Source organism: Antechinus flavipes, chromosome 1 (genome assembly GCF_016432865.1).
Source record: "Antechinus flavipes isolate AdamAnt ecotype Samford, QLD, Australia chromosome 1, AdamAnt_v2, whole genome shotgun sequence".
NCBI classification, from domain to species: domain Eukaryota; kingdom Metazoa; phylum Chordata; class Mammalia; order Dasyuromorphia; family Dasyuridae; genus Antechinus; species Antechinus flavipes.
The window spans coordinates 53,348,523-53,374,298 of NC_067398.1; the positions used below are offsets into that span (position 1 = coordinate 53,348,523).

The following is a 25,776-nucleotide window of genomic DNA, read 5'->3' on the forward strand; positions in this document are numbered from 1 at the left end:
AATGTGCCAGGCACTTTGCTAAGTACTTTACAATAAATATCTCATTTAATCCTCACAACTCTGAGAAATAGGAGCTATTTTTATCCCCATTTTACAAATGAGGAAATTGAGGTAAACAGATGGTAAGTGGTTAGTGCAGGGGTTACATAGTAAATGTCTGTCCAATCTCAGACATTTACTGTGTAATCCTGCCCTAGACACACTGCCCTCTAGATGCTCCCAAACCTTTACCCTCTGTCATGAACAGGTCTCTGGTTTCCATGACATCTCCCAAGTCCTGAATCTTTTCTCTGTTTCCAACAAGGGAGCTGAAAGTGGCAACATCATCAGCATCAGCCCCTTCATTTTAGGGAACAAATCCTGTATTTTCTCTGGACCTTGGTTTCCCGAGGGGATTGGATATAAATATCTCTAAGCTCTCTTCTGTCTCTAAATCTTAGCATCCTGAAAAGCCCACTAAAAAGGAAGGAACTTTCTTCTCTGGATTCTGAGAATAGCCCTTTCCTGCCTCCATTCTCACTGAAATTTAATATAATTCAACAGTCATATGCTACTGACTGGAAGTCTTTCTAGAACTTTAAACTGCATATACTTTATGGTTGGATCTTGCTTTGTACCACAGATAGGTTCCCCCTGGATTGCTACACAAATAAAATCTTTGTAAACTAAATCCTATATTAAATGTACCAGGGTTGGGGAGGGGACCAGATGCTTGAAGGAACCTCATAATGTGTTCTCCTAAGAACAAAATCAGAGATGACAATGTCAGAGCCTCTAAGAGGTAGCAAGGACCTCAGTAGCCAGTTAGTCCAAATGGTCCTGGAAAAAGAATTACTTTTCTACTAAGTAGCCATCTGATTTTTGTTTGAAGAACTCCAATGAAGTTCCAATTCTTATGATGTCCCTATTCATTTTTAACTATTAGGAAGTTTTTCCTTACATAAAATTTAAATCTACTTCTGCAAATTTCACCCACTGCCCCTAGAGGATAAAACCCCTGCTTTTATCCTTTGGCAAGACCATCCCTGGATACTTCTAGACACTATCGACCATTCTCTTTAAGCTCCTCCACCTCTTCTTCTGGCACTCTCAGAAGCTACCCTGGGATCTTGGCCTTCTTAGTAATAAATAGTCGCCATATCTAGCCTGGACCAAGATCCACCATGCCATAGCCTAGGTATTCTTATGGCAGGCAACTGCATGTATCATCCACCCTTCTGCCCTAGGTTTCTTACTCTGGTTCATAAAGCAGGCATCATAACAATCCTTTCAAAGCAGTCTTCCCTGGCTCCCCTCTCCCCTATTAGAATCTTAGCTCCCTGAAGGCAGGAACTGTCACTTAGCCAAGTGTCTATGTATTTCTATATTATATCTATTAGCTATAATATCATATATAATGTATTTACATATGTTTCATATAATACATTTACATACAATATTATATTGTATCTGTAATATATTGTTTTATCATGTATAATGTAATATATACAATGAAATATTGTATGTAACAATGTATAATACTATATACAATACTATATATAAATGTCATCTATTACAGATGACATTTATACACAGTTATCATGTAATTATATATCTCTCTCAATTGCTTTTATTATAGCTGGCTACAATGTATCGATATCCATTAGAAGTAGAATCTCATACGTGTGGATAAGTATGTAATAGAGATAGAAAAACAGATGGAAACACAGGGGTATAATGCAAGGATGACAGGATTAGGGGATACAGGATCTAAATTCTTGTCAATCACTTTCTTCTCTGTCTTGTTTCCAGTTTGTATCCCAGTGGCTGGCACAAAGAAAGTGCTTCATAAATGTGCCATCTGTCTCTCTGAACCTCAGTTTCCCACTCTGTAAAATGGGAAGACATGGACCACCTGATCGAATGTAGAAGAGCATCGGACCCATAGATGACTCCGGGGTTGGAAAGGGATTATTTTAGCGATTGGGGGGGGGCAATCTCTTGGAGTTCGCCTGCTGTGTCTCAGCCCCAAAATATCCTGGCGCGTGGGATCTGAGCTCGCTTGGTATGTCCGGCCTCTGCCACTCTAGAGTGGCAGGTTCTGGTAGCTACAGGTGGCAGGTTCTTACGCAGGTTTTCTCAGGGTGGGAGTGCAGCCCCGTGGAATCACATTAGTGCCCACCGGAGAAGTTGGCCGAGGACGGGAGGAGGCTCAGCGGCTACATCTCTTTCCTGCCCCCACCCCCAGGCGTGGCTATGACACCGAGCTTTCTTTTCCCACCCTGGCACAGGTCATTCCGCACGTCCCCAGCGGAAGGGGCCTATCTGTTGCCAAGCCTTCTAGGGCCAAAGAGGCCGGCTCTGGGTGGTCCTCCCGGGCACGCCTCGGTCCCTCCCTCGCTTCTGTATACAGAGGAGCTTGCTTTTGTAACTCCATCCATGATTAATGTGGCTTTCCCTAAACCCACAGCAAAAGGCCCGAGTGGGAGGTCACGTGAGCCATTTAGGGCTAGCTCCTAGACGCGCGTCCCTAGGCGTTGCCCTCCCGGAGTTATTTAATTGCTGTTTGTTTAACCAGGAAATGAACTCCATAGACTGACGACAGTGTCCAGAGACAGACTTCTGGGAACGCTGGGGCCTCCTCCCCCCGGAGGGCGTGGGGTGGTCCGGAGGGGGGTGGTCTCCCGCTATCAGGTTTCTCAAACAAAGGCTAAACCGGGTATTTAAATCAGGTCTGCAGCCACCAGCTTTGTGTGCGTCCGATCTTATTATCTCTTCTTTGTCCTCAGGCGCCTAGTGCATTCCCACATTTCCTTCCCAGGGTCCCCTTTGCGTTTTGTAAAGCTGACACTGGAGAGGTGGCTGGTCCAGGTCAGGGTCAAGGCTATTGCTTCTCTGACCGCTCCCCCCCCCCCCCCCCCTCCAGTTATCAGGTGATTCAGCTGCTAGAAGAACTTGAATTTTTCCCAGGGATGGTTGAAGTCCTGGACCCTGAAAAGCCATGGTAAAGGGAGAAAGGGACCGGACAGAAATCAAGAGAGCTGACTTCTATCCTCAGTTCCACTAGGGATGTGTGATCTTGGGTAAGTCACAGGATTACTGAATTAAAGCATCTCAGTGATGAATCATTTAGTCTCATCCATATCCAGAGAGAGAACTCCTCCTTGACATTCCCTGAGAAGGATCACCTAGTCTTCATTTAGAAACCTCCCTAGTATTTAGGTTTGTGGAGAGGTGAAAGGCGCAGCCCGAATACGGGGGAGTTTTTCCTTATATTAAGTAGAAATCTGGTCTATGTGACTTCCCTCTACTGCTCCTAATTCTGGTCAAATAAAAATAAATCAAATCCCTTGTCTAAACAATAGCCCTTCGAATACTTGAAAACGCTATCATTTCCTCTCCCCTAACCCCACCTCCAACATTCAACATTTCTGACTCCTTAAGTCAATCTAGGTGGCTCGGTGGATAGGGCGCCAGTGGGTAGAGCTTGTTTAAAAAAACAAAAAACAAAAAACAAGCATTTAAGTTCCGCTTCAGACACTTACTAGTTGTATGACCCTGGGCAAGTAATTTAAGCATTATCTGCCTCAGTTTCCTCATCAGTAAAAATAGGGATAAAATTATTAATAATCCCTACCTCCCAGATTTGTTGTGAGGATCAGAGGAGATCATAATCATAAAAAGCTCAGCAAACCTTAACGAGATATATAAATGGTGGCTATTTCAGTGGGGGTGGAGTTGGGGTTGATTATAATGATGTCTTTCTACCATTCTGTTTGCTCCTTTCTGTATATATTTTATCCTTCCAAAAATGATGCTGCCTCTGTGTGGAACCTCAGTTTCCTAATCAAATGAGGATAATGATTCCTGACTCATCTCCTTCATAGGTTCTAATCTGAAGACCTAACAACAAAGCAGATAATAAAAATGATGATCAGAGCTTAAAGCACCATGCTGATAATAAGAATGACCTCATTTGGGCATTACAGCAATATATTTCTATATTTGTATGTCTCTCTATATCTATATAAATCATATGTAATATATTTACATGCAAAAGTATAATGTATTTGTAATATATTTTATATATAATGTAATATAGTTTATAGCAACATATATGCGATGTTGTATCATATATGTAATATATTATGTATTATTATAATAAGAATGACCTCATTTGGGCATTTCAGCAAGCCTGCAAGGATGGGAGAGAAGGGGTTATTATTTCTCCTTCTAGGGGAGGCCCAAATAGGATTATTGATAAAGTCCCATGGTTTTGTATGGCTCTAATTGTTTACTGTCTTTTCCTTCATCTTTCTGGAACTTGCCCATATTCTTCCCAAGTCTGCCCTTTGGGGTAAATAGGATGAGGATAAATATTCTCCCATGTGATAGCGCTTGATGTGCTTGAAGTCAGCTCTCATGTCACCCCACCCCTTCTCAAGCTTGATAACCTAAAAGGGTCAGCTTCATTAAATGGTACTCTAGCTGCTTCAGAGTCCTTCTAGAGGATCAATGATATGAGATCAAGCAGTTAGAATTTTAAAGGATTTTGTTGTTATTCAGGCATGTCTGATTCTTTGTGACCCCATTTTGGGGTTTTCTTGGGAAAGATATTGGGGTAGTTTGCTATTTCCTCCTCCAATTTATTTTACAGATGAGGAAACGGAAGTAAACAGGATAAAGTGATTTACCCAGGGTCACACAGCTAATAGGTGTTTAAGGTCACATTTGAACTCATGAAGATGAATCTTCCTGACTTCAGATCTGACATTCTATCCACTGTAGCATCACTTAGCAGCCCCTGAAAGGAGAGTCTAATCCTTACCTCTTATTTTAGAAATGAGAAAAATAGCGTCAAAGAGGGTAAGTGTTTGGCCCCTAGTTACAAAGGTTGTAATAACTGAACTAGGATCAAATATAGGTCATCTGATTCCAAAAGTGGAATAAAATCTCTGGGGCTGTGAGTGTGTTTCTAGAGGCATTCTGGAGTCACCTCTTACTGGTGGAGAGCTGATTGTTAAATACTCAGAATGTGTGTTTACACTGTAGAAATCAGAAAACCCAATAAATCAGAACTTGATTTATTGTTTAGACTTTAGAAAGTGATGGAGAAAATATTAATGCAAATTAAACTTAAAAGTGCAACTAGCATACTTTTTTTTTTTTTACCTAGATAATAGTTGTTAAACAATACTGCCATACCCATAGTTCCTTCTCACTTTAGGTCTTTTAGCAAAGGCTGGCATTTTAGAAAGCAATTTGGAACTATGCCCTCAAAGTTTCTGAAGTTTGCAATCCCTCCAACCTAGCAGTACCATCTGTAGGCTATATTCCAAAGAGGAGGATAAGGGCCCAGATGTACAAAGATATTTATAGCAGCTATTTTTGAAGAAGTAAAGACCTGGAAACAAAGGGAACATCTATCAATTGGAGAATGGCTAACTATATGGTGGGATATGATTATAATGGAATACTACTGGCTATGATCAATGGAACCATTTGCTTTGCTTGACTACATACACACACACACACACACACACACACACACACACACACATATATCCTTTAGGATTTTTTCCTTTTTTTAAATGAGGGAAGAGAGATAGGATGATGAGAAAATCTTTGTTTTGTTCACTGAAAAACTTTAGTTGAATTTTTTTAAAAAGTAGAACCTGAAAAGACTATTTGTCAATAATTTTGTTGGGGCATCTCTTGGTCAGGTATGGATGGTGAGACTAGATGTTCCAGAGATCCCTTCCAGTCCTTATATTCTCTGATTCTGAGACTATTGCCCTCTTGAGGCCTTTAACAGTCATTTTTTCCACTCAGTTTTCCCATCTGTAAAATGAAAGGGTTTGACCATTGATCTCTATGCTTCCTTCTAGGTGTAAAGTATTGTAGAATTATCTAATAAGCAATTGTCAAGTTCTTACTATGTACCAGACTTCCATTAAAGTCCTCTTCTGAAATTGAAAATATTTATAGACATGAAAATAAGCTCCAAATCATTATTAATCAGAGAAATGCAAATTAAGACAACTCTGAGATACCACTACACACCTGTCAGATTGGCTAGAGTGACAGGAAAGATAATGTGGAATGTTGGAGGGGATGTGGGAAAACAGGGACACTGATACATTGTTGGTGGAATTGTGAATACATCTAGACATTCTGGAGAGCGATTTGGAGCTATGCTCAAGAAGTTATCAAACTGTGCATACCCTTTGATCCAGCAGTGTTTCTATTGGGCTTATATCCCAAAGAGATACTAAAGAAGGGAAAGGGACCTGTATGTGCCAAAATGTTTGTGGCAGCCCTGTTTGGTGGCTGGAAAATGAATGGATGCCCATCAATTGGAGAATGGTTGAGTAAATTGTGGTATATGAACGTTATGGAATATTTTTGTTCTGTAAGGAATGACCAGCGGGATGAATACAGAGAGGACTGGCGAGATTTACATGAACTGATGCTAAGTGAAATGAGCAGAACCAGGAGATCATTATATACCTCAACAATGATACTGTTTGAGGATGTATTCTGATGGAAGTGGATCTCTTCGATAAAGAGAGCTAATTCAGTTTCAACTGATCAAAGATGGACAGAAGCAGCTACACCCAAAGAAAAAACACTAGGAAATGAATATAAACTGCTTGCATTTTTGTTTTTCTTCCTGGGTTATTTATACCTTCTGAATTCAATTCTCCCTGTACAACAAGAGAACTGTTCGGTTCTGCACACATATATTGTATCTAGGATATACTGTAACCTATTCAACATGTAAAGGACTGCTTGCCATCTGGGGGAGGGGGTGGAGGGAGGGAGGGGAAAAATCGGAACAGAAGTGAATGCAAGGGATAATGCTGTAAAAAATTACCCCGGCATGGGTTCTATCAATAAAAAGTTATTAAAAAAAAAGTCCCCTTCTGCTCTTTTGTCCTAGCACAAAGATTACCCTGGGTTCCTAAGAATTATGCCAGTTGAGTTCAAGTTTTGGCAAAAATGGCCTCAATAATGAACGAGTCTATCTTCCAAGGATCAGAAGACTGACCACAATTATTACTAGAGGGAATATCCACTTGGACAAAATCACATATCCTTGAAGTACATGCAAGACACTGTCCAAGACTGAGGCAACAAAGAGTGAAAGTGATAGAACATCTAGAGGTTATAAGAAATATACACAAGTACAATGTATACATTTCTTATGACCTTTAGAGTAAAATCATAAAATAAAATAATATAAATATATTATATATAAATATGTAAATAAATATAATACAAAGTAATATGTTATATATATTATATATAATATAATATAAAGTAAAATAATCATAGACAGCATGTATATACATTTTAGGGATTGAAAAACACTTTACATGTATTATCTAATTATTTCCTCTTCACAAATAACCCTGGGAAGTAGGTGTCTTTATTATCCCCATTTTACAGCTGAGGCAGAGAGAGGCTAAGTAGTCACACAGCTAAAACATGTCTGAAGCAGGATTCAAACTAAATTTTTTTAAATTATAACTTTTTATTGACAGAGCCCATGCCTAGGTAATTTTTTACAACATTATCCCTTGCACTCACTTCTGTTCCAACTTTTCCCCTCCCTCCCTCCACCTCCTCCCCCAGATGGCAAGCATCAAACTAAATTTTTACTGGTTTCAGGATCAGTGCTCAATCTATTGCTGTACTCTGCTGCTTAATTAGAAGATGATTCAGGGAGTCAGAGTAGTGTCCTGTGGGAAAAGGGGTGGATTTGAAGTCAGAGGAGGAAACTTGGGTCAAGTGACTTGCCTAGAGTCACACAGCTAGTGAGTATCTAAGCCTGGACTCCAGGCCGAGAACTCTGTCCATTGCCCACTCTGAGATCTTAAGAAAGTCCCTTCCTTTTTATTAGCCTCAGTTTCCACAGTTGTAAACCAGGGGATTTTCAAGGTCCCTTTCAACTTACATATACTATTATTATTACTATTATATCATAAAATTCAAGATTTAAGACTTTAGGATTTGACTTTAGGAGGGGAAAAGGAATCTCAGGCAATGAACCACGAGGAGGAAACTCGTATAGGGCACATATTATAGATTTGTAGCATCAGTACATTAGAAAAGGGCAGTGAATCTGGAGGCATAAATCCTGGCTTCAAATTGGACCTTGTGACACTCCACTTTTCTGGGTCTCAGTTCCTATGTCTGATAAAATGGGGGCTCTTTGATTTTTAAGGTCTCTTGTAGTTTTAAGCCTTTGCTCCTATGACCAGGATGTGGGGGAAGGAATCAGGAATGATGTTGTCAATTTTAGGTTGCAAGGCCAAGTCAAAAGGTAGCTGGAGTGTCAGCTGTCAGAATCCTGATGCCCACATCTTGCCCACCTCTTGTGTCTACAAGGCTACTAGAACGCATCCTTTCCTTCTCAGTATTCAGAACAGGTTTAATGGTACAGACTCAGCAACTACTTGGTATTTCAGTGACGGAAGTCACAGAAGAGAGACCTAATTTTTCATCCTGATAGCAGCAGAAGGTGCCTCCTGGAAGGCAGGAGGTGGAGATCCTCACAAACTCCCACCCCCACCCCACGCTCCAGCCAGGTCTTCCTCTTCTGAGCATCAGCTAAACTATTCATCACATCACAGGACCCGGAGCAGGATGGAAGCCAAGAGATCACCTAGTCATGAGATCAAACCCAACATTTTACAAAGGAGGAAACTCAGCCTCAGAGAGAGGAAGGGAAATGCCCAGAGATACTTGGGCTTAGTCCAGGTTTTACTTTGATATTTCAGCTTTATTCCTATCATTGAGTCCTAGGAAATATGTAAGTTTTTGACTCTGATTTATTTACCCCAAGGCCATGGGATGGAGCGAGGGTGAATGGGTGGAAGGAAGTCATTTAGTTTTCAGGTTATTAACACGTTAACAGAGGCAAACATATCAAGTCCCTATCCTCACGCCTTGAGCTCCAGTCCCTTAACCCACACTTCCTATTGGACTTCTTTACCTGAACATAAAGTAGGTATCTTAAACTCTACATGTCCAAAAAGGAAATCATTTGCATGTCTTGTAAATCTGCCCTTCCTTTTAACGTCTCTATATCTCTCCAGAAAAACCACCATTAATAATGATGATGATGATGATGACGATGATAGTATCAGGACCTTAAGGGTTTGCAAAAGACTTCACATATATTATCTCAGTTAACATTTCACAACCTCAATGCAATCCTCAACTCACTGTCCTCCCTACCCTCATCCAGTCACTTTCTGATTCTACTTTAACATCTCTTGCTACTTTGCTTTTACTTTAACATCTCTTGCTTCTGCTCCCTTCTCCCCAGACAATTGGTTCAAATTCTTAGTGCTTCTCTTAAAGCCTCCTAACTACTCTCAGGTTCTAGTCTCTCTCCTCTCCAACTCCAACTCCAAAATCCCCTCCTAAAGCTCAGATCTAACCTCCCCTATTCAAGAATCTTCAGGGGTGTCCTATTGCCTCTAGATTAAGACAATGAAAGTCTTTCACTGTCCACTGTCCAGTCTTCCATCAGTTCATTGCATATTATTCCCTTTCACATGTTATACATTTTATCCAAACTAGTCTACAAATTGCTAAGCTGCTTTTTCAAATCCATCAATCTCTGTCCCAGGTCCATGCTTTCCTTTTCTCAGTCTTTCCCATCCCCCCACCCTGCCTGGAATGCACTTCCTCCTTACCTCTGACTCTTAGCCTACTTGGCTTCCTTTCCAGCCTTAGTTCACATGCCCCCTCCCACAGGAAGTCTCTACTGGCCCTCCTAGTAATAAGTAGTCCACTTTCCCTGCCAAATGATCGTGTATAAACTTGTCTATTTATTTTAACCCACTAGTAGAATGCCAGCTCCTTGAAGAAAAGCATTATTTTCCATTGTGTCTTTATATTCCCCAATGAAAACAGTAGAGAGTGATAAAATATGGAACCATGGGATCTGGATTCAAATCTTAGCTTTGCCATTTATTACTTGTGTAGCCTGGGGTCACTTAGAGATTCAATTATTTAATTTCTGGGAGGATCTCAGGTCTTCATTTGTAAAAAGAAAGGTTTAGAGCAGATAGATAGCAAGGTGTCTTTCAGCTCAAAATCCACTGTGTTCTTACTTGCTGCCTGATGTCCACCATGTCCACTGGAGTGGGAATGATTCTTAGAGATCATTTAACCCAATACCCTCATTTTATAGATTAAAAAAATGAAATTCAGAAAGGAAAAGTGACCTGTCTAGGGTCATGCAGCTAATGTGTTGAAACCAGGGCTTGGATTCATGTCTTCTGCCTTCAAGGCCAGTGTTCTTTCCTCTATAATTTATAATCCATTATAAAAGTGGGTACATTATTCACTTTGTTCACAGGTGCTATATTGTCTTTGTGGATAAAGCACAGTCCTTTACTGTGGAAGCTTAAAGGATTGCACCATTCCATATTAATGTCCAGTGGTCTCAAAAGGCAGAGACTAATTTTTCCCTTCCCTTGGTTAACAAAAAGAAGCATATAGAGACTAAGCCTAAAATTCTAGTTCTATTCTTTTCAGCAGACCAAGGCTGCCACAGGTTGAGATCTAAAATGGGTTTTATTTTGGATCTCATTGTGACTAGGGAAAAAAAAAACCCAAACTAAGAGTTCTGGTAAAATCTAGGTCTTCTTAAAAGGGTAAGAGTATCCCCTTGTTTCTAGAAATTAACCTTCATTTTCTCCTCTTTGGATGTTTGGGGGTTAAAGATTCTGGCAGAGCAGAATGATTAATGGGACCTGGAAACCAATCCCACCCAGCAAAGAGATAAGACTAGGGCAGAATCTGTTAGCATTATGAACCCGTTTCAAAGGAGCCCCTGCCTGGATTGTGGGCTTTGGTGGGAAGCTCTGTCCCCCAGACTTCTTACCTGCTTTCTGAACATGGCTAAGGTTCTGAGCTCTGGCACCCTGATTTAGCTTGCTGGGTATCGTCCTAAACTCAGAAATCATAGGATTATAGACTTAACAGTCAAAAGAAACCTTAGGCATCATCTAGTCTAAGCCCCTTTACTTACAGATGAGGAAACCAAGGCCCAGGGAAGTTGTGTCTTACCCAAGGTCACACTGGTGTTAAATTACAAATTTCAAATGCGGATTTGAATCCAGGTCTTCTGATTCCAAATTTAGCCCTCTTTCCATAGTACTTCATGGCCTCTAGCATGGTACAGTGAAAAGAACAATGGCCAAGAAGTCTAAATTCCTTTGGTCCCCATTCAAGGACCTCTCCAATTTGGCACCAACTTATCTCACACCATTGTCTAACCGTCTGTTTCAGTCAGACTGTTTTTATCATCCTCTGGACTCGCCATGTACATTCTACTTCTTGGACCTTTGCTTATGTCATTTGTCTTGTCTAGAATGCCCCGTCCTCTGATCTACTAGAATCCCCTATTTAAATTGGAGGGGGCCTGAGGATCTCCTAGTCCAACCTTTTTGGTTCACGGATGAGAAAACTGTAGGCAAAGGATGTTAAGCCCTTTGTCGGAGATCATACAGCAAGGATCCAAGCTGGGATTCAAATTTGGGATTCTTTACTCCAAATCCAAAGCTTTTTTCTCTCTACTTTTTGAAATCCTGCCCTTCTCTTAAGATCTAATTTCAGCCTCATTTCCTCATCAAAGCTTTCCCTAACCATCCTTGCTCATAGGTATTATTCCCTCATCTAACCTCTTAGAGAATTTTCTCTCTGTTCCCCTCATTTAGTTTTTACTTTATGCTGGAAGTTGGATGGGGCAACGGGATAGCACTCTGGATCTCAAGTCGGGAAGACTGGAGTTTAAATCTTAGCCTCAGATAATTAGTAGCTGTGTGACCCTGGACAGGTCATATAACTTCAGTTTATTCAATTGTAAAAATGGACATAATAAAAGCATCCACCTCCCAGGGTTGTTGTGAGGATGAATAATATTTGTACAGTTCTAGACAAACCTTACAGTATTGTATGAATCCTACCGAGGATGGTGGCTGACTTAGAGTGTTCATATCTCAAAGTTATCAAACTGGAAAAGATTTCAAGATGTGTTAGTCTTCTCCCTTTATTTTAGAGATAAGACAACAGAGATCTGGGCATGTTGAGTGACCAGGCAAAGTCAGCAGAGGTAATTTGGGAGCTTACCTGTCTATTCCCTCCTCTCCATGCCTCCTAGCTATATAGGTTGAAGGTCCCCTCAGCAGATACAAAGTTCTTTGAGGACAGACCATACTCATATATTATTTTTCCTTCTCTCCCACACCCTGATACTTTCCCTTCCTCACCCCAAACTCTAGCACAGTGGCTTTCTCAGAAGAGACAAGCAGCATGGTTCCATGGAGAGAGCACTGAAAAAGGCCAGAGAATTGTCTTTGAATCTTCCACTTACCACCTATGGAACCTGGAATGGGCCTGTGAGCTTCAGCTTCTCTCTTTGTAAAATGGGAAAAACCACCATCTCTACTCCCCCACGGCCACCTCTCAGCACTATGGAGCTCAGAGGAGGGTGTGTGTGTGTGTGTGTGTGTGTGTGTGTGTGTGTGTGTGTGTAAAGCTCTTTCCCAACTATAACTAATTAAGGATGATACAAATGAAAGAGCACGTTATTATGTATTATTATATGTATTATATATACTATATTTAGAGATTACCTGACAGCTAGCCTGTCTACTCTAATGGTCAGAAAGAGCCTGGGATCCACAACTACCAGAAGAGGAAGAAGGATAGAACTGTTCCAAATGCAGGGGACACAGACTGACTTATAACACAGACTGAAGCTTACTCCTGCCTAATGTCAGAGACCATGTCCTTGAAGACTGCCGGAGACCATGTCCTTGGAGACAGGAGACAAAGAGCTAAGAAGAACGTGACTATGAGTAGCAAACACCCTAAATTCCTGAGATTAGATAATGTGTGTCCCAAGAAATCGGTCATCTCCGCCCAGGATCTAGATAACAGTATACCCCAGAATTTCTGCCACACCTATGGTCCGACATTCTTCTCATTGCAACCCCCCACTCAGAAATCATATTTAATTAAACCCTCTTCATTCATTAAACAGAGACATTCACCAACCTAAACCTTGAGTTGCCTCTCTGTCTCTCTGATCCTGTTCCCAGGCACAATGTGCCTTCCCAGACTGTTGTCTTCCTGAGCCTTTGCTCCCCCTCGGCCCCGGTTCCCCTCGATGACCCACTGTTGATGTCCTGCTGGACAGGACAGCCTAACCCCAGTAAAACTTATTCCTTCCTAAATATGCTAATACCACAATTCAAGTCAACAAACATTTATTAGGTGTTTATGACATACCAGGCACTGAGCTAAGCTCCGGATATGCAAAGAAGAAAAAGAAAAATAGAACTTGTCCTCAAGGAGCTTACAATTAAATGAGGGAAGGCAGTACATTTTTAAAAAAAGAGAGAGAGAAAGGGGAATGTAAGGGAGGGAAGAAACCAGGAAATAAATACCTGGTGTTTCTGCAACTAGACCCAAATTGGTGACTGCTGAGCAAAGGAAAAGGGGTGCATGATCCCTACTAGAGCAGCTCTGGCCTCTGTGATCATGGCTCCAGCCAGGGTCTCGCTTCAAGGATGCTCCCCTGAGGACTGATATTTTTCTGACTGCAGCTGCAGCCTTAAAAAGCCCCCAGAAGGCCGGAGAGCCAGACTCATTGTCAGTCTGGGCCAATGTGTCAGCCAGACTCTGAATGCTTCCATTGACAAGTAGCTCTATTTTTAATTCTTTTGATTTCAATCTCTCTCCCCCTCCCCCTCTCTTTCTCTCCTCTCTTCTGTCTTTCTCTGTCTTGTATTTTCTATTTCCTTCAACCTAAGTGTTGTGTACGTATGTATGCATACACTCATGTTTGTATGTATGTGGGTATGTATGTATGTAATGTCCGTGTATGTTTTGCTGGACTGGGCTCAGGTCCCTTATCTCAGAGCAGCCACAATGTCCCCTGATTCACTTTGTCCTTTGCTGCTGTAAAGAGTGGGCTGCTTTTCTCTGCCTCAGGCCCTTCTAAAAGTGAGTGAGTAATTCTTTTCTCAGAGGCAATTCAGCTAGGACCCCATGATTCCTCTCAGCTCAGTAGATGTTGCTGGAGATAAACTTTCTTGTCTCTACCTCCCAAATGGAAAGATGGAGACACAAGAAGTGCCTGTTGGGAAGAGAAATTCAGTGGGATCCTTGTTTCTAGAGGAAGGTAGCCACAGGGCCAGGTGGGACTATCCTCAATTATACAGAAAGTCGAGGTTCAGACACAAATGGGAGGAAGGTCAAATGGACCAAATCAGGTGGTATCCCTGTATTCTAGAGTAAAAGGAATAGAACAGTCACTCCCTGACTGGTTTATTATGCATCAAATACCCCAAAGTGACATGCAGCTGAGATACTTAGGGGTAGTTCCAAAGCAGTCTCTCCGACACCCAACACTCAGTTCATCTGGGCTTGTCTTGTTTTCTCAGTCCCAAGGGCTAGAAACAGAGAGTTTGCCGTATCTCAGCTGCAGGTGGGAAAATCTAAGCATGGACAACAGTAAGAGATAGTTAGGGACATCCCTTTCTGGAGGTTAAAGTCATAGGCGCCTTAAGGTCATCTTTAATTTGTCAATTGTCTCTCTAGAGGAGAAGAGACAAGAAGGACCAAACAAATAGTAAAGTAAATGCCAATCAGAAGACCCTGATGACTGCCTGTTGACCCATATCCTGGTAAATCTTGAGTTTAGTATTCTCCATCTTTCAGGTGTGAATCTTTTACTTTGGGTCACTTCTCAAGCTCCATTCTCAAGTGAAGCTGCCAAAGCTCTGGAAAGAGTAGATCGGATCCTTCCAATAAACCCTCCTTCAGGCAAAAACAAGGGAGTGAGCCAAACCTCAAGCAAGCCATCCCATTTATTTCTGGGCCCAGATTCTGTGCCTTGGGGGCAGCCAGGGGAAGCTGTGGTGAGCTCATTTCCAAATGCATATAGCTAATTTAGGCAATCCCTGCCTTCCTCTCACTGCCCCCCCTCCTCAAATGGCAGTGCCTCTAACTCCAGTAGTGTGGAGAAGGGAGTTGAGGAGAGGAGGAAAAGAAAGAAAGGAAGAGAAAAGAAAAGAAAGGAAAGGGAGAGGATGAGAGGGGAAAAGATTGAAGAAATTAAAAAGAGAAAAGAAAAAATAGGGAAGGGGAAGGAGAGGGAGGAGGAATAAGCAAGAGGGAGGAAATAAGAAAGAAAAAAAGAAAAAGGAAAAGGGGAAGATGAAGAGGAGTATCAAAGAGGGAAAAACGGAGAAAGGAAAAGGGGGATTATATAAAGGAAGAGGAAGGAAAAAAAGGAGCAGGAGAAAAAGGAAGAGGAGAAAGAGAAGGAAGAAGAGGAAGAGAAACAGGAACAGGAGGAGGAAAGGTGGGAGCAGCGAATGACAAGGGGAGAGGAGACCAAGAAGGATGGTGGAAAGGGAAGAGGTAGAATGTCAAAGAGATAAAGGAAGGGAGATTGTTTGAGAGGAATGGAGGAAAAAGAAAAGAGAGAATAAAGAAAAGGGAGAGAAGAAATGAGAATAGGAAATAGAAACCATGGCTGAAGGACAAAAAGAGTGCATCATTCTCTGAACAATTTGTTTGTCCCTCTTCCAAATTCCTTCCTTGTGAAGGGAGAAAAAATCCTGTGGTGTCTACATAGTTTCTCTTCTGGGTTAGGAGAAAGCAGAGACCTGAAGGGAAAAGGAGTGCTGGACCAGCTCGGCAGTGCCCTCCTTCCATCTAACCTCACAGTTGAGGTCAAGCATGACCTCTCCATGGTCCTGGCTGGGGGTTATGACCCCAACTCTACTCAGCTGGGCTGGTAGAATTCTTAAGAGACATGGGAAAACTACTGGAGGTCCCCACCAGAGCTTTCACAGTCAGCTTTTCATTATTTTTCTCCTCTCAAACTTCATGTTCTCTCTCCTTTTCTTCTCTATGTCTGGGACCTGACTACTTCGTGTATTGGACTGAGAGAGCCCAGAGGTTCTGCCTCTAGTCCCTGTTGTATTGCTTCCTTGTCATGAGACCATAGGTGAGTCACTGAGTCTCAGCTGCCTCCTCTGCCTATGAGACAAATACTATCTCCCTGGATTGCCCTACAGAGTAGCTAAGCTAAGAGAATGCATCAGTGAGTATGGAAGTGCTTAAATAAGAGAGCTGTCACTTTGATGGGAAGACTGTCTTATTCACACATCCCCCCCCCCCATTCTCCTCTCCTCCCCTTCTCCACCTCAGCTTTGTTACAACCAGCCCAAAATACTGTAACATTAATATCTACCTATGGTGACTTCCATTGCAATCAGCTCTATTGACATTTCAAATGCAGAAACACCAAAAATACATGGGAGGAGTTGAGAAAGAGGGAGAGAGAGAGAGAAAGAGAGAGAGAGAGAGAGAGAGAGAGAGAGAGAGAGAGAGAGAGAGAGAGAGAGAGAGAGAGAGAGACAGATAGACAAAGAGACAGAGATGGGGGGTGGGGTGGGAGGGAGGACTCCCTCCATCCAATACACTTACTTTTAGTCAGGTCCCAGATATAGAGAAGGAAAGAGGGAAAAATTTAGAGAGAATATGAAGTTTGAGAGGAGAGAAATAATGAAAAGGTGACTGTGGAAGCTCTGATGTGAACCCCAGTAGATTTTCCCATGCCTCTTAAGAATGCTGCCAGCCCAGCTGAGTAGGGCTGAGGTCATAGCCCCAGCCAGGACCATGAAAGACAGAGATAGTGAGAGAGGCTTCTATCTTCCCCAAAAACTTGTGACTAGGAATTGCTTTATTCACTCTTTGTATCTCTGACACATGTTGTCTTGAATATATTAGGTGCTTAATGAATATTTTTTGACTGATTGTAATAGAAAGAACACTGAATTTGGAGTTAGGAGATCCATTTTTCAGCTCAGTTTCACCACTTCTTAGCTAAATCTGAATCTCATTTCCTTAGTGGATGTGGTTTTAGAGTCCATCCCCGAGCCTGAAGCCCCACTTTGCTGTTTGCTAGCTGTATGACTTTGGCATGGGGCCATTCTAGAATAGTTCATTTTTCTACCTGAAGGAGGGGAGTGGGATGGATAATCTCCCAGTTATCCTCTGGGTCTAAATCCTCTGGTCTCTCCTGGGACCCAGCCCCTCCCTCTTACTTCAGAATCAGGATGAGCAGACCCTTCCCCAACTCAGAGGATCTTCTTACCTTGTGGGTGAGACCTGGCTCCCGCTGGCTGCTCTCTTCTTCTTCTGAGGATTTCTGCTCCTCATCCGATGTGACATCCTCTGTGGGCACCACTGAGATAGGGCAGACCTTGTATGGTTCTGTGTAGGCACTGCAATCAAAGGGAGATGGGCAGAGAGAGATTAGAATCACTGGGTGTCTGAAGTCCCATCGGGGCAGTCTTGGACCTGCTGCTTGTTAAACTGGACCAAAACTATTGCTTTTGAACAATTCTAGAAATCTAGGCTCTTGGAAGTTGGAGGAAGCAATGAGAAGGGAGGGGAGGAAAGCAGGCTGTTCACCAAATCCTTTTCAACTGTAGGAAAATGAAATGGGCTGGCTTTGGACAGATGTAGGGCCAGGAAGGCTTTGAGGGAGGGTGGGTGCAGAGACACTTGTCACAAGCACACATAGTTTGCTACAAATTCGTGCCAAAGTTTTGACTATTTCCTTTAGCGAGAAGTAGAGTGGAGAAGTGGACAGAACAAGGAATTTCAGGGTAGAAAATCTGGGTTCCAATTTCAGTTCTGCTGCTTGATCCCTGTCTGAGCTTAGCAATTACACATTTAACTTTTCTAAACTTGAGTTTACTGGAGGTAAACTGAGAGTCTTGGGCTAAAAGATCTCTAAGGCACTTTCTAGCTCACAATCATATGTTTTCTCTCTTGGAGCTCTCAGCTCCTTTGGGTTGAACCATTATCTCTTTGTAGATGACTCCCAAATCAACAATCAACATCTCCAACATCTGTTAAATCTTATACCTGAATGTTCTATTGGCATCTCAAACTCAACATGTCTAAAAGTGAGCTACGTATTTTCCCCTCTAGACCCATATTAGAGAATTTAAATTCTTTCCTGGCTCAGCCTAGTATTCCAGGCTGATCACAAACTACTTCCCCCCCATCAACTCTGAGACAGCCAAACAGTCACTCAACAAACATCTGTTAAGCACATAAACAGGTTGCAGCTACGTGGCTCGGTGGATAGAGAAAGCTATTGTTCAGTTGTGACCTCACTTGGGGTTTTCTTGGTTAAGAAACTCTAATGGTTGCCATTTTCTTCTCCAGCTCATTTTACAGATGAGAGGTAACAGGCAAACAAGGTAAAAGGCTTTGTCCAGGATCACATATCAATAAGTATCTAAGGTTGCATTTGAATTCAGATCTTCCTGACTCCAGGCCTGGCTCTATCCACTGTACCACCTTGCTGCCAAATGACGTGTCCAGGGTTTTATTATATAAAGCACTTTATAAACTTCAATGTATTTAAAACATTTTGCATTATCAATTATTACTGGACTGGGTCTTAGTTAGGATACAGCCTTGATCTTCACATCTACCCATGTGGTATAGTAGAAAAGATGCTGACTTAAAGTCAGAAGGCTTACGTTGACATCCCATTCCTCACATTAGTTTTGAGAATATAGGAAAGTTACTCCATTCTTTGAACCTGCATTTTTTTCTTCAGTTTCATGAGCATTACAATGTCAGCTATTACTGGACTAGGTCTTGGGAGATGTAGGATATAGCCTTGATTTTCACATATATTCATTTGGTCTATTAGAAAAATGCTGACAAAGTCAGAAGGCTTACCTTGACATCCCAATCCTGACACTAGTTTTGAGAATGTAGGAAAATTACTTCTTTCTTTGAACCCACATTTCTTCTTCAGTTTAATGGGTATGACGCTAATATTTAGAGGCAGAATAGAGTTTCGTATAGAGAGCTGAATTCAAAGGCAGGGAGAACTGGATTCAAGTCGCTCCTCAGAAACATGCTTGTTGTAGCACCTAATCTTGCTAGACTTAAGTTTTTTCAACTGAAACAAGAAGGCATTGGACTAGATGACTTCAAAGGTACCTTTTGGCTCTAAATCTATGATTCTAAGATTCATGCCCCAAGATCTCCAAGATTATGAATTGCAGAATACTTGCCTCTCTGAATCTGTGTTGGTTTCCTCACTGGGAGCTGCTTGGGCTGATGGAATCCTTGGCTTGGTACAGACACTGACAAATGGTGAAGCTCAAGGCTGGACACTGATTACTTGGCCAACGGCCTGGGTACTCAAGCCATTCTCCCTTCTAAGGCAGGGTAAAAATCCTGTCTCAGTGAGGGCTTTTCCTCATACCAGGCCTAGGACTTTAGTGGAAATTTTTTAAAAATCCTCCAAAAATACCCCTCATACTTTTTACTTTTTTCATTGTAGTGAAGAAAAGACTCTGTGAGCCTTAGGTTGCTATAAGAAATGTGCTCTTTTAAATCTAAAGTAACTTTGTGATTCCCCTCCTCCTTCTGGGTCTTGGTTTCTTCATTTGTAAAATAAGGATTTAGAACTGAAAGGTTCCTTTCAACTTTGACTTTCTAAGATGTGATCCTGTGTCACAATTTTTCTTAGGATAGGCTCTCAAAACTTCCTGGGAAATTTATCTTCTCTTCCCAGGAGGTTCCCAATTTTTATTTCCTATGCGATCTTTCCTTTCCCCTTAGACAGGAGAGACAGGTTCCTGGAAGGGGTTTGGAATAATGGGAAAGCAGGCAAAAAAGAAGCTTCCTGAAGTATAATTTTAAATAAGAATAAACTGCATGTATTTTACTTCTTTTTAAGTCATCAAGTAATATAGGGACATTTGTTTCTAAGAGGAACTGGATGAGCTATGATTTGGGATCATGAGCATTCTTCTCAGAAATAAATCAGTTCAAGGACATGTATATCCCTTCAGGAGCTGTTCTCCTTCAGTCTAAATTATTTATGATGGGTAGGGCCTCCTCTTATTCCCAAGGGATGATGGCACCTTACTAAGGACCAGCGTGTTAAACAGGGAGTATGAATGTACAAGGATACTAGGACTAAAGCAGAAAAGTACTAGATATCAGCTAGAAAACCTAGCTATCAATCTCAGCTCTTCCACCAACCTGCTGGGGGGTTTCTAGGGTCAAAAATTTCATCAATTAGTGGCCAACCTTGTGGAACTGACTCTAATCAAGGTTGGTCCTTGAACAAGGACAGCTGGAGCCCTACCCAGAGCAGCTTTGTAGAATCCTAGAATCCTAGAATTGATGAGGAGACCTTATCTCAGGGATTAAATTATTTGTTTAAGGTTCCACTGGTAGAAAGCATCAGAGCTAAGATTTGAATTCAGGTCTTTTAACTCCAGAGCCAATGCTCTTTCCACTGTATGTAGGTAATGAAATATAAATCCAATTTTTGGGGATACAGATTGGGGACTATAGATGCAGAATGTTGCCTGTAGTATTTCCCAGGCATTGGGTCAGTTTAGCTTAGCTGGATTTTTCTTTTTTTGTTATAAGAGAGGGATTGGAAGGACCATAGTATGTATCCAGAAATGACTATTATGTAAAATCTGAAGGGACTTGTCTAGTGACCTCATTGTTATGTGGAATTCCCAAGTAAGGACACTTCTATTACCTTTCTGCAACTTTTCTCAAAGAGGTGCACTCAGAGTCGAAGAGCCAGCAAAACACACACACACACATACACACAATACATACATACACACATACACATTCTTGAGAAAGAATTTAATCTCTTTGGGACTCAATTTCTCCATCTGTCAAATGTCATTAATAATTAATTAATGAGTTAATAATTCCTGTCTTGCTCAAACCATAGGTTATTGTGTAAAATAAATAAGAAAACAAATTCTAATTGTTAGGGACTTTTTCTTAAATTAGATCTAAATTTGCTTTTCCACAAGTCTGTTATTGTTTTCTTTCTTCATGAAGATAGGGGGAGACCTTGAATTTATAAATGTCCTAGCAAATCCAATGGAGAAATTGGGATCTATGTATGTGTCTACTATCTAAGGATCAGCACTTGAACACAGTACCTATCACATAGTAGGTGATTAATAAATGCTAAGTTCCAAGAAACTTTAGAAAAAGGTTTTGTCCCTGGAGTTACTTTTAGAAATACCAGTTTAGAAATTGAACTGTCCAAACTATGGATTGAGAGAAATCTGCATCAGTAGACTGAGAACCCACATTAATGAAATTACACATCAATGTGAAGTGGTGGAAAGAGATATAAGTCTGGGGTCAGAAGACCTGGGTTCAAATCCCAGCTCTGCCTGTGTAAATCTGTAAATGAGAAGGAAATGGTATATCATTCCAGGATTTCTGCCAAGAAATGTTCACGGAGAGTCGGGATATGACTAAATGACTGAAAATAACAACAATATGAGGAATTGGACAAGAATGACTTCTAAGGCCCTTTCTGGTTCCAGATCTATGATCCTATAAGTATAATATTAATTTATAACAGAATTGATTCATATAAGGACATGGGCCAGCCCTCACTTCTGATAGCAGAGAGAGGCTTCCAAATCACTTCTAAGCTAATAAGATTCCTTATAATGTCTCTTCTATGACTCCCTTCTCCCTTTCCCCTTCCATTGTTGTTTCCTTTTTCTAGGGACTTAGCATTTCCATCTAGGCCATTACAAGAATCTCCTAAGCGATCTGTCTGCTTCCAGTCTCTTTCCTGCCAAGTCACCCTCTATACAAAAGAAAGTTCCTTAAATACCGATTTCATTATGTTCCTCCCTTGGGGCTCAGTTTCCTTATCTGTAAAACAAAATGGCTTTTGCCTACATGATCTTCAAGGTTCTTTCTCAGTTAGGTTGTCAGAGGATCTGTTTGTTTATTCAGTGATATCTCTAAGTATCCTCTTCCTCTTCCTTTCCCAGAACTCCTTTTTTTGAACTTGAAATCTCAATGGTTGTATCCAACATGAATGAAGTCAGGACCATGGCTGAATGAGTTGGCTTTTCTTTTCTTTAGCCACAGGCTGATCCCCTCATGTTGGCCACAGAGTGTATTAAAAGGGACTGAGAGCTGAAAGTGGAATCACAGGATCTGAATTCAAATTCCAATTCTGCCACTTTCTATCTGTATAACCATGGCCAAATCACTTGGCTTTTTTTTTTTTTTTCCTTTGAGAAACTGCACCAGAACACCTTTAAGGTCCTTTCTCATTCAAAAACAAAAAATGGTTCTATGATTCTGGCGGGCAAGGAGATGAGATACTTGAGATTTTTTTTTTTTTTTGATGGGGAGAGGGTGAGAAAAAAAAGTATGGAACACAAAGTATACTGGAGAAGGTCCTGCAAGGGGAACTCCAAAGGTGCCTAATAAGATGTCAAAGGAGGAGGAATGATGCCAGAGAGAAGAATGGGTAGACAGGCTTCACCTAGCTGAAAATGATGTCCTGTGACTTGAAGAGAAACTGTGGATAATAACAATGCCTTAACAACAGGAGTCTGCTCTCAGCTTTGTCAATAACCTGGGGGACCTTGGGCAAGACTACATCTCAGGGACCCTGTCTATAAAATTAAGGGGTTGGATTAGTTTGGGGTTCTTAATCTTGTTTGTGCTGTGGATCCCTTTTGGCAATATGGTGAAATCCCAGGACCTTGTCTCAGAATAAGATTATTAATGCATACAAATAAAAAAAAGGTAATTATAAGGGAAATTAATTATATTTAAGTTATGAAAATATTTTTAAAAATTCAAACAAACAAGTTCACATACTCCAGGCTAAGGACTCCTAGTGATCTCTAATGGTGCTTCCAGGTCTAATATTTTATGAAAATTTAAGGCAGGATCTTACATTTAGAAACTATCTATGTCCCTGGGCATCTATACACTATGTGGATTGTCGGGGACAAACTGTCCCTCCTTCAACCTTGACTGGGAGCTTAATCTTCACCAAGGTGCCCCTGCCTTGCTCTGCTTTGATCACCCTCCTGGGCTGGAAAGCTAGTTCCTTTGGGGGTACTCAATCGCAGGCAAGTGGCTGGGCCAAGGTAGAGGGCAGAGGAAGATAGAACGAGCATCTGGGGCAATGTCGCTTCTGAGCCAACAGAATGTGATGGCATGGAACGGATGAGAGCAACGTTCCTGACCTCCGCTGAGGGCAAAGCTAAGGCTGTCCGTTCCAGAAAGATGGACCCCCAGATTCACCTGATATCGACAAAGGGAGCTCAAAAGGGAAATGGACACTTCAAAGACAGATACGATGCCCACTGGGAAGAGTGCACCAAACTTTGTTGGAGGGCACCTGGAATGGGCTGGCATGGAAACAGGCACTGGCAGGATTTTAACTCAGAGGAAAAGAGCTGAGACATTTTTGATGAGAGAAATACCCATCTGCAAATCCCAAGAACATTCTTATTCCTAACTGATCACAGGCTGACTCTTAACTCTGGCCATAGAAAAAACCTTAACCTTGAATACGGACTAACTCCTAACTTTTACCACAAAATGATTCCTAATCCTAATTACAGATGGATTCCCAATCTTTATTACAAGCTGACCCTTAATCCTGATTACAGACTCCTCTTGTACCCTTATCACAAACTAATCCCTACCCCAAACACAGACTGCCCCCTAATCCTGGCCATGTTTTTTTAGCTTTTTATTTTTAAAATATATGCATGGATTTCAACACTCATCTTTGTAAAACCTTGTCTTCCAATTATTTCTCCCTCCCTTCCCCCACACTCCCACCTTAGAAAGCAAAAATCCAATATGTATGCAATTCTTCTATATTTATTTCCACAATTATCACACTGCACAAGAAAAGTCAGATCAAAAAGGGAAAAAAATGAGAAAGGAAACAAAAGCAAGCTAATAACAACAAAAAAGTGAAAATACTATGTTGTGATCCACACTCAGTCCCTATACTTCTATTTCTAGATGCAGAGGCTCTCTCTACCACAAGTTTATGGAGATTGGTCTCAGTCACCTCATTGCTTAAGAGAGTCAGGTCTGTTGGGATCGATTATCGCATAATCTTGTTGTTGTCGTGTATAATGCTCTCCAGGTTCTAAATACTTCATTTAGCATCAGTTCACATAAGTCTCTCCAAGCCTCTCTGAAATCATCCTACTGATCCTTTCTTAGAGCATAATAATATTCTATAACATTCATACTCCACAACTTATTCAACTATTCCCCAGCTGATGGGCAGCCACTCAGTTTCCAGTTCCTTCTGGCTGTGGATTCAGTCTCATAAATGGTGGGTCATAAATGAGCCCTCTACTGACCATAGCCTGAGCCCCAGCCCTGATCACAGATTGCTCTCAGTCCTCCTGGGTACATGGTAAAGTAGAAAGAATGCTTTCAGCATTCCGGATCAGGAATTGGATTCCACCACTTGTTTGACCTTGGAGATGCTCTATCTTTTCTAGGTGCCATCATTTACTGTATCAATAGAAGGAGGACTCAGTGACCTCTCAGGTATCACCCAGCTCTATCTGTAGTCCCAGGATGACATGTCATCATGCACTCTGAAACCTAGGATTAAATCCAGAACATGAGAATCTTTTCCCAGAGGAGATACCGTAGCTAAGGAGCAGCCCCTATGGTTGGGATAGTCTGGACAGAGCTGCTTGCTCAGCAGAATTTCCAACTCTTTCATCAGCATAGCTGCTGGCCCTGCAGCCTCATTAACTGGCTAAGTGAGTCCCTCTTCCTCCTGGACCAGCCTAGCTGCAATTTGTAACTGTTTGTCCCAGAAGACAGGGAATTCAGCTCCATTCACTCCCCTAAAGATAAATGGCGGCATTAAGTTCATGTAGAAACACATTAAAAGTTGGCGAGAGTGCCACAGCATGTTATTGTAGTAATTGTGATAGATAGAGTGGTAAAAAGCTGCTAACATGGCTCAGGTCTCCCGTATCCATCTTCCTGCTTCCCCTGGCTTTCTAAGTCCCACCTGGCCAACAGACATTAGGACACACCAGCCCTTTGAGGGGTTTAGAGGCGCTGAATATAGATGGGCATTAATGAAAGTAGCACTGTGGTCCACATCAGCCCTTCGCAAAACTGTGGTTTGCCCTTGTTCCCTTTCTTTACTTATTTCCCCTTCTCAGACACTTCATTCACTTCAAATGTACTCTCTGGAAAGGCCCTGTTGTGTTCAGCCATTTACACCATAGTATGAACAAGAAGCTGATTTCCCTCTCCCAAAGTTATTGGTATCTAAACTCTTCCCCAATTTGGAATGATAAGCTTTTTTGGTGAAATTTTGCTTCAGGTATAAATGACCTGGTGGGTGGAAAGGATTTGGGGGTATTGGTACCTTTTAAACCATATTGTTAAGTGACAATCTATCATGATATGGCAGAAAGTTCCCTGGTCTCAAGCTCAGAGACATTTTCTTCTCTTAAGATCCGAGAATTGGACTAGATCAGAATTTCTTGACTTGGGGTTCCCTTGAATGGATGGAAAAATCTTTATTTCCATTAACTTCTTTATTTCTAATATTTAATAGAGAAAGTTAGGTAGTACAGTGGATAGAACGCTAGGTCTTTAATTCAGAAGAGTCACCTTGCTGAATCTGTATCTGGTATCAGACACTTGCAAGTTTTGTGACCCTGAGTCATTTCCCCAGTTTCCTCATCTGTAAAATGAGTTGGAGAAGGAAATGGCGAAATCGCTTCAATATCTTTGCCCCAAAAAAACCGGTCATGAAGAATCAGACATGATTGAAATAACTGAACAACAAAATATTTAATAATTCTTCACTAACATCTTAATTTTCACTAATCTCTAACT

At 41.4% G+C, this 25,776-nt stretch overlaps 1 protein-coding gene across 1 annotated transcript in view; it reads right to left on the reverse strand.

Moving 5' to 3' along the window:
- The window catches only part of FGD5 (FYVE, RhoGEF and PH domain containing 5), a 178,231-nt gene that overhangs the window by 64,952 nt on the left and 87,503 nt on the right, over positions 1–25,776 (reverse strand). Inside the window, exon 3 of the mRNA XM_051982882.1 lies at positions 17,180–17,309. Coding sequence (XP_051838842.1) covers positions 17,180–17,309 — 130 coding nt within the window. The remainder of the gene's footprint in view (positions 1–17,179; positions 17,310–25,776) is intronic.